At 40.8% G+C, this 10,214-nt stretch overlaps 1 protein-coding gene across 1 annotated transcript; it reads left to right on the forward strand.

The window, feature by feature from the left end:
- The first annotated feature begins 552 nt into the window (after positions 1–552).
- Positions 553–5,251, forward strand: LOC139387598 (prostaglandin G/H synthase 2-like). Its single transcript, XM_071133965.1, has 9 exons — positions 553–698; positions 910–1,026; positions 1,146–1,289; positions 1,554–1,697; positions 1,960–2,141; positions 2,275–2,605; positions 2,883–3,169; positions 3,510–3,657; positions 4,091–5,251. The coding sequence occupies exons 1-9, from the start codon at positions 638–640 to the stop codon at positions 4,498–4,500; spliced, it is 1,824 nt and encodes a 607-aa protein (XP_070990066.1). The 5' UTR covers positions 553–637; the 3' UTR covers positions 4,501–5,251.
- The last annotated feature ends 4,963 nt before the right edge of the window (positions 5,252–10,214 follow it).

Below are 10,214 nucleotides of genomic sequence, written 5' to 3' on the forward strand. Positions count from 1 at the left end.
CTCAACACACGTCCAGTCAGATGCACATTTATTTTGATTGTAGTTACGCTTTCGGTCAGTCGACCTTCATCGGAGCATTTCTCCAAAAACCATAGTGATAGATAAGGACACACAGAGAGCCAGAGGTCAACTGACCGAAAGTATAGCGACGATCAAAATACTTTTTGGATCTACCTGGAAGTGTGCGGATACTGTTGTTAATTTTTTTCACTAATCGATTTTGGATGTGCGATAGATTCTGCCTGTTATACGTTTTTAGAAAATGTGTTACTTTTCTTATCAATCTTTACACAATAGAATAAAATAAGACGAAAAAACAATGTTCAGTGATTGAATACACTGTAAATACCGTTACTTTTGTTTTATTGTTTAAAATTCTCACTATGTGGATGCCAAAATAGACTGGATGCAGAAGAGACCAAATACCTCCAAGAGGAAGATGATTGGTTAAAATGTTCCCCTCCCGGCTCCCCTCGACAAGAGCGTAATAGTTTGCGTAGGAGCTTGGAATGAGCATCATACATAAATATGGACCAGGCATCCAAGAACCTCAGAATCACTGTGACCAGAAGTGAGCAGGAGTCGACTGGAATTTGACATTTTATACCGGATTGCGATTCAATAGAATCTTTCGGGAATGAATAGAGTAATCTGTATAATTTTGCTCTTGACTGTGGGGCTCTACTTCTGCGAAGGAGGTGAGCATATTTATTTTGATTCTCATGTGAATATTTTTTTCATCTTTAGTTATTCTATTGTGAATAACTAAATTATACCTTTACTGTACATAAGGTGTTTTCGATTTATCTGAATAGTTTGTTAAAGATTATAATGCTTGTAATGAAAAAAAAAATGTGTCATTAACAATAATTTTGTATAGCCTTCTAAACTTTTGCCGTATCTTTTCAGTTGATCCTTGCTGTGCACAGCCTTGTGAAAATAGGGGGTTATGTAATTCAAAAGGCTTTGACAACTATGAGTGCGACTGCACAAGGACTGGATATTATGGAAAGAACTGCACAACTCGTAAGTAAAACATTTTTTGGTAATACAGATTATTCCAACGATATAATGGGGCATTCTTATTACCGCGATTTATTCGTTATTGTTGTCATACATATTTCCCACTTCTATCCACTCTGCAGCTGAATTCCTAACATGGATAAAAATATCATTGAAACCAGCTCCGAACACTATTCACTACATCCTTACTCACTACAAAGGGTTGTGGAACGTCATCAACAAGATCACCTTTGTGAGAAACGCTATAATGAGCTATGTCCTGACATGTAAGTTGAAATAGTAAAACCTTTTCGTTAGCGCATTATAGAAGTTTGCATTAAGATTTGTCTATGAATGAAAGAAAGTTGACTCAATTAATTATGTGGATATATGATATTTACTGACATGGGAAGTATGGAGATAAAGTAAGAATAGAATAGAATAAATAAATAACACATTAAAAATATTTTTTATTTTTACATTCAATTTAAAAGATTAGGTCTTTTCTCAGCTTCCTAACAAAATAAATATTTCTGCCTTTGCCTCTATAGCCCGCTCACATTTGGTGGACAGCCCACCGACTTACAATGCTGATTATGGCTACAAGAGCTGGGAGGCCTACTCCAATCTGTCCCACTACACACGGACGCTCCCCCCATTGCCAAAGGACTGCCCTACACCTATGGGAACCGCAGGTAATGAGTTCACGCCTAACCAGTCTTTTGGGATTCCTTACAGTTTACCTGAGATTATGGAAACCTTAAAAATTCCCCTCCGATGGGTTACTCAATCATTCCCACCAGTCGAAAGTCACAGACTTCCCAAGAGTCCAAAAGGAGACGGAACAATAACGCAGTCATATGAACATTATTTTAACTGTCTTTATTAACCAAATACATTTTTTGTTGAGATAGAACCCCAATTATGTTCCTAACATCTTTTTTTGTCTCTTGATAGGAAGAGCAGTGCTCCCGGATGTCAAGCTCGTGGTGGAGAAGGTTTTGTTGAGGAAGCGGTTCATTCCGGATCCTCAGGGTTCCAATCTCATGTTCGCCTTCTTCGCCCAGCACTTCACCCACCAGTTCTTCAAATCAGACTTCATGAAAGGACCAGCTTTCACCAAAGCCTTGGGCCATGGCGTAAGTCTAATTTACAATACATGACAAATAGTGCGTCTGTCACATGAAAATATGTTTCCATTTTGTTTCATGGTTGACTTTAACTTAGGCTTAGAGTGTATGTTTGGACTCACTTTCTACCTCTGTGTTTCAGGTGGACTTAAACCATGTTTACGGAGACACTCTGGAGAGACAGCACAAGCTGAGGCTGTTCAAGGATGGCAAACTGAAGTATCGGGTTTTGAACGGCGAGGTCTACCCCCCATTGGTAAGGGAGGTTGGGGCCGAGATGCACTACCCACCCCAAGTGCCCGAGGAGCACCGCTTCGCTGTGGGCCACGAGCATTTTGGCTTGGTCCCCGGGCTCATGATGTATGCCACCATCTGGCTGCGCGAGCACAACCGTGTCTGTGACGTCCTGAGGCAGGAGCATCCCGAATGGGACGACGAACGCATCTTCCAGACCACACGCCTCATCCTAATTGGTGAGTCACCAGTACCAAAAGTGGACACGCATACTGTACCTACTGGTCATAAACGCTTCAGGTCCTTATAATGGGAATCGTATATGATCAAAGTATGGCAATATTCAAGTATGTTCTAGAAACTGTACAATGCATACAGATGAAAACAGCTCTGTATAAAACAGATCAAAACTCTATATTTGGGTGTCAGGTGTTTATTGAGAAATGTCTCACCAACCTCAAGGAGTGTTGTCATGCATTCTCTTACTCCCGCCCTCCCTTCTTTCCTGGCTCGCAGGCGAGACCATTAAGATCGTGATTGAGGACTATGTCCAGCACCTGAGTGGCTACCACTTCCAGCTCAAGTTCGACCCAGAGCTCCTCTTCAACCAGCGTTTCCAGTACCAGAACCGTATCGCAGCTGAGTTCAATACCCTCTACCACTGGCACCCGCTGATGCCTGAAACCTTCAGCATTGAGGACCGCGCCTACACCTACCCGCAGTTTGTCTTCAACAACTCCCTGGTCACAGAGCACGGCATCAACAACCTGGTGGAGTCCTTCACCAAGCAGATCGCTGGAAGGGTGAGTTGTCTGGTGGGGTGGACACCGTGGGGTCCAATGAGGAATAGCGGAAATGAGTGGACACTAAGATCCTAACAGCAATAGTCTTACATTGGGGCCTAAGTGACAATTCTTATATCAACTTTATATGCTAAATAATGAATAAATGAGTGGAGCTGTATAAGGGCACTGGAGTTTGGTAGGTGTTCACTTCGTAGGGCAACAACACCTATATCTAATGGTGGAAATATATTAACGAGAATGACAACAGACACCATACCCCAACAAGATATTTTTACAGAGAAAAAAAGGTGTCAAAAGTTGATATTGACCGAGGATCTTGATTCCCTTTGGTTCCCAGGTGGCTGGTGGACGGAACCTGCCTCTTGCACTAGTGGGTGTGGCAGCTAAGGCCCTGGAGCACAGCAGAGACATGCGTTACCAGTCCCTCAACGCCTACAGGAAACGCTTCAACATGAGGGCCTACACCTCCTTTGAGGACCTCACAGGTGAGAACTAAAATTGTACACACCCTATTATGATATGTGTATATCCTCAATCGAATAGTTACTTAGTTACCAGGTGAAAGGTAACATTTAGTAAGCACAGGTCCATGGCAACTGAAGTAGTCCCTGGATAAAGTGACAGGATTGGTTCAGCTCTTTTGTTATTGGCATCGTTACCACCTTCATGACAGCTGCTGATAGAGAGTGGGCAGGGAGGGAGTGATCCAAGTGTATGGTGTCTGTACTTGTGTTATTGAGTTCCCATAAAGACCAAAACACAGATTTGTCATAGCATGCACTTTGTTTGTCAACTTATTTTTTGGGGGGAGGTGAGGATGTATTGCATGCCTTTCTTTTGCTGCATTGTGGTATAGACATTTGTGAGTAGCAGGCTAGATTTATTAACCCTTTGTTTGTTGTTCTGTTGGTGTTGCAGGAGAGACAGAGCTGGCTGCGGAACTAGAGAGTCTATATGGGGATGTAGATGCTGTGGAGCTGTACCCAGGCCTTCTGGTGGAGCGCCCCAGACCTAACGCTGTTTTCGGGGAGACTATGGTCGAGATGGGTGCACCCTACTCCCTGAAAGGTCTCCTGGGAAACCCCATTTGCTCGCCGGAATACTGGATGCCCAGCACGTTCGGCGGAAGTGTGGGCTTTGACATCGTCAACACTGCTTCATTGGAGAGGCTGGTGTGCAGCAATGTCAAGGGTTCTTGTCCGATGGTGTCCTTTCAAGTGCCTGATTTTTTGAGAGCATTTGAGTCGGCGTCAGTCAACACAAGTGAGGCCCACCTGAGTGACATGAACCCAGGTGTTCTGTTCAAAGAAAGGACTTCAGAGCTTTAAATAACTTAAACACTAGGTTCTATTCAAGTACACAAATACACAGTTTCTCAGTGTTCTAAAGATGGTCTCGTTTTAGCTTAATTTGCTTTATTTAGTTATTTATTATTGATTAATTTATGTATTTAATATTTATTTTGTACTGTTGAATATTGAGTTGTTATTAAGTTATTAAGTCATTATTATGTTTTTAAATATGGATACCTATTACAAATGTCTTACATGAACAAAAGCAAGTTAGTTTACTCTGTATACAATGTGGAACTTGAAGGAGTTGCATTTACTTGAAGAAAATAACTATTAGCAATACTTGTATGTTGTTCAGCTACTGAATGGATACAGCTGGGCTGTATTTGTCAATACTTTTTTTGTTACTTTAAAGACAAAGACTTTATTATTGTAAATGGATGAAGTGTATAATGGATGTAGAAATATACCGTTTTTTCAGAAAGTATGAAGACACCGTATTTTTCTCCAGCCCCATCCCTCAGCTGTTTACCAAAGACAGTGGCGGGCTGTCTGTTTTTTGTTGTTGTTTCAACTGCGGATTGCCCCTTAAATGTTATGAAAGTCATAATTTACATTCCAACTAAAATGGTTAGGCACTTGAGAAAACATTAAAAGATAATCGATCTGTCAAGATTATCATTTTATCTGTCTGATTCAATATATTATATTCATGTCACTATGTCACCCCTTGACCTTTTCCATATTTTGTTGTGTTACTGCCTGAATAAAAAAAATATTAAATTGAGATTGTTTTGTCAATGACCTATACACAATATCCCATAATGTCAATGGAGAATGATCTTTTTTGACATTTTTACAAAATTTGAAATATCTTGAGTCAATTCAACCCCTTTTTTATGGTAAGCCCAAATAGGCTCAGGAGTAAAAAAAAAATGCTTAACAAGTCACATAAGTTGCATGGGCTAATAATGTTTAACATTACTTTTTAATGACTACCTCGTCTCTCTACCCCACACATACAATTATCTGTTAGGTCCCTCAGTCCAGCAGTGAATTTCAAACACATATTCAACCACAAAGATCAGGAAGGTTTTCTAATGCCTTGCAACGAAGGTCACCTAGAGTACCTTGAAAAAGTATTCATCCCACTTGGCATTTTTTCCTATTTTGTTGCATTTAACCTTTAATTTAAATAGATTTTTATTTGGATTTCATGTAATGGACATACACAAAATCTTCCAAATTTATGAAGTAAAAATAAAAATAAAAGTTGTTTAAAAAAAAAAAAAATACAAAACTTAAAAGTGGTCTGTGTATATGTATTCATCCCCTTTGCTACAAAGCCCCTAAATACAGTGCCTTGCGAAAGTATTCGGCCCCCTTGAACTTCGCGACCTTTTGCCGCATTTCAGGCTTCAAACATAAAGATATAAAACTGTATTTTTTTGTGAAGAATCAACAACAAGTGGGACACAATCATGAAGTGGAAGACATTTATTGGATATTTCAAACTTTTTTAACAAATCAAAAACTGAAAAATTGGGCATGCAAAATTATGCCCAATTAAGCCTGAAATGTGGCAAAAGGTCGCAAAGTTCAAGGGGGCCGAATACTTTCGCAAGGCACTGTACATTCTGGTGCAACCAATTACCTTCAGAAATCACATAATTAGTTAAATAAAGTCCACCTGTGTGCAATCTAAGTGTCACACGATCTCAGTATATATATACCTGTTCTGAAAGGCCCCAGAGTCTGCAACACCATTAAGCAAGGGGCACCATCAAGCAAGCGGCACCATGAAGACCAAGGAGCTCTCCAAACAAGTCAGGGACAAAGTTAAGGAGAAGTACCAATCAAGGTACAAAGAATGGAGAGTCAGTTCTTCCATGGAATTGCTCGGCTTTGTTACTGTTTGCAATAAAGTCTATTTGAATTCACAAGCTCTGGTATCGGAGAGATATTTGATTCAATATTTCCACGACAGTACCTGAAGTAATACCGCAATAATAACTAAAGTAATACCGCAAAAAAAATGTGGCAAAGCAATTCACTTTTGTCATGAAAACAAGGAGTTATGTTTGTGGCAGCACATTACTGAGTACCATTCTCCATATTTTCAATCACAGTGGTGGCTGCATCATATTATGGGTAATATGGGTATGCTTGTAATCGTTATGGACTGGAGAGGTTTTCAGGATAAAAAATAAATGTAATGAGCTAAGCACAGGCAAAATCCCAGAGGAAAACCTGGTTCAGTCTGCTTTCTACCAGACACAGAGATGAATTCACCTTTCAGCAGGACCACAACCTAAAACACAAGGCCAAATCTACATTGAGATGCTTACCAAGCAGACAATGAATGTACAGTTTTGACTTATATCTATCTCAAACTCTATGGTAAGACCTGAAAATGGTTGTCTAGCAATGATCAACCAATTTGAAAGAGCTTGACTAATTTTGCATAGAATAATGGGCAAATGTTGGACAATCCAGGTTTGGAACGCTGTTAGAGACTTAAAGACTCGCAGCTGTAATCACTGCAAAAGGTTCTTCTACAAAGTATTGACTCAGGGGTGTGAATACTTGTGTAAATGAGGTATTTCTGTATTTCATTTCCCAATACATTTGAAAACTTTCTAAAAACATGTTTTCACTTTGTCGTTATTGGGTATTGTGTGGATAGGTGAGATTTTTATTTTTATCCGTTTAGAATTCAGGTTGTAACACAACATGTGGAATAAGTCAAGCGGTGTGAATACTTTCTGAAGGCACTGTAAACACTTTGTTGCAATAACTGTCTCCACTCTTCTGGAACGGCTTTCCACTATATGATGGAACATTGCTGTGGGGACTTCCATTCAGCCACAAGAGCATTACTGAGGTCGGGCACTGATGTTGAGCGATTAGACCTGGCTTGTGGTCGTCGTTCCAATTCGTCCCAAAGATGTTCGATGGGTTTGAAGTCAGGGCTCTGTGCAGGCCAGTCAAGTTCTTCCACACCGGTCTCGACAAACAATTTCTGTATTGACCTCGTTTTGTGCACAGGGAATTGTCATGCTGAAACAGGAAAGGGCCTTCACCAAACTGTTGCCACAAAGTTGAAAGCACAGAATCATCGAGATTATTTTTACGTGTTACGCGCTTCAGCATTTGGCGGTCCCGTTCTGTGAGCTTGTGTGACCTACCACTTCACAGCCGAGCCGTTGTTGCTCCTAGACATTTCCACTTCACAATAACAGCACTTACAGGGCAGACATTTGATGAACTGACTTGTTGGAAAGGTGAAATCCTATGACGGTGCCGCGTTGAAAGTCAATGAGCTCTTCAGGAAGGCCATTCTAATGTTTGTCTATAATTTTTGTAAATTTTGTTTCACTTTTATTTAACCAGGTAGGCCAGTTGAGAACAAGTATTAATTTACAACTGCGAGCTGGCCAAGATAAAGCAAAGCAGTGCGACACAAACAGCACAGAGTTACACATGGGATAAACAAATGTACAGTCAATAACACAATAGAAAAATGTGCAGTGTGTGCAAATGATTCATTTTCTAAAATGGATTAAATAATTTTTTCCCCTCATCAATCTACTCACAATAACCCATAATAACAAAGAGAAAACAGGTTTTTAGAAGGTTTGCAAATTAAAAAACAAAAAACAGAAATCCCTTATTTACAAAAGTATTCAGACCCTTTGCTATGAGACACAAAATTGAGCTCAGGTAGATCCTGTTTCCATTGATCATCCTTGTGATTTTTCTACAACTTGATTGGAGTCCACCTGTGGTAAATTCAATTGATTGGACATGACTTGGAAAGGCACACACCTGTCTATATAAGGTCCCAGAGTTGATAGTGCATGTCAGAGCAAAAAACAAGCCACGAGGTTTACGGAATTGTTCGTAGACGAGGCACATTCTTAAATGGAAGAAGTTTAGAACCACCAAGACTCTTCTTAGAGCTGGCCGCCCGGCCAAACTGAGCAATTGGGGGAGAAGGGCCTTGGTCAGGGAGGTGACCAAGAACACAACGGTCACTCTGACAGAGCTCCAGAGTTCCTCTGTGGAGATGCAAGAACCTTCCAGAAGGACAACCATCTCTGAAGTACTCCAGCAATGAGGCCTGTATGGTAGAGTGTCCAGACGGAAGCCACTACTCAGTAAAAGGCACATGACAGCCGCTTGGAGTTTGCCAAAAGGCACCTAAAGGACTCTCAGACCATGAGAAACAAGATTCTCTGGTCTGATGAAACCAATATTGAACTCCTTGGCCTGAATGCCAAGCATCACGTCTGGAGGAAACCTGGCACCATCCCTACAGTGAAGCATGATGGTGGCAGCATCATGCTGTGGGGATGTTCTTCAGTGGCAGGGACTGGGAGACTGGTCAGGATCGAGGGAAAAATGAACAGAGCTCAGAGAGAGATCCTTGATGAAAACCTGCTCCAGAGCGCTCAGGACCTCAGAATGGGGTGAAGGTTCACCTTCCAACGAGTCAAGGACGCAAAGCACACAGCCAAGACAACGCAGGAGTGGCTTTGGGACAAGTCTCTGAATGTCTCCGGAGAGACCTGAAAATAGATGCTCCCCATCTAAGCTGACAGAGCTTGAGAGGATCTGCAGAGAATAGTGGGATATAATCCCCAGATACATGCGAGCCAAACTTGGCGTCATACCCAAGAAGACTTGAGGCTGTAATCGCTGCCAAATGTGCTTCAACAAAGTACTGAGTAAAGTGTGTGAATACTTATGTTAATGTAATATTTATGTTTTGTTTTTTTTATACATTTGCAAAAATGTAAAAAATATATTTATGGGGCATTGTGTGTAGATTGACGAGGAAAAAACAAACAATTTAACCAATTTTAGAGTAAGGCTTTAATGTAACAAAATGTGGAAAAATTGAAGGGGTCTGAATATTTTCCGCACGCACTGTATATCCACAGGAGTACCATTAAATAAACGTATCAAAGCCTTGGTAGTGCATTCAGATTTCTATCGCCTGAAGACATGGGATTGCATTTTCATGCATTTTGCGCTTTTTAAAAATGAAACCTTCATTTAACTAGGCAAGTCAGGACAATTTGAAAAGGGGAAAAAACGGAAGTGGTCACACTTTCCCATTGTATTGCCAACTTCTATTTAGGCTAGATCGGCACACCACTAGTATGTAGAGATGTTCGACTTGTCAACATCTCATGTCTAACATGGTATTACAGAGATGTTATTTGGCTATGCATTTTTTATTTTTTTAAATAATCTATCCTACACGACACGCACAAGCACATGCACAGGCTTCGGCACCACACGGAGCTTGAAAAGATGATGTGGAGGTGAGCTAGAGTCAGAGAGATGCTGTGTCACTAGTTAGCTGAGTCGGCACTTATAACCTGTCACCTGATTATTTTGTTGACTAGGTGGGCTAGTGTTAAAAGTCTATAGTTAGACTCGTGCCCATTCTTCACATTTACAAACCAGATCTGTGTGTGACTTGTAAAGTTACTTTTGGCTTCCTTCTCATAGACAGCTTAGGATGTCCATGTGATGTATGCAGAGATGATAATCATCAGGATGTCTAAAATGGCATTCGCTGTCCCAGTAACACAGTCTGACAGGTTGGTATTGGTGTGTCTTAAAAGAGAATACAGTCTGTTTACAGGAGAAGATGGGAAGCTCAGCTCTTCTGTTCAGACTTATTCAGGGTCCTCCAATGTTACTCAGAATCAGCCTGAGTCAGGAAGAGTCTGAGT

Source organism: Oncorhynchus clarkii, chromosome 28 (genome assembly GCF_045791955.1).
Source record: "Oncorhynchus clarkii lewisi isolate Uvic-CL-2024 chromosome 28, UVic_Ocla_1.0, whole genome shotgun sequence".
NCBI lineage: Eukaryota > Metazoa > Chordata > Actinopteri > Salmoniformes > Salmonidae > Oncorhynchus > Oncorhynchus clarkii.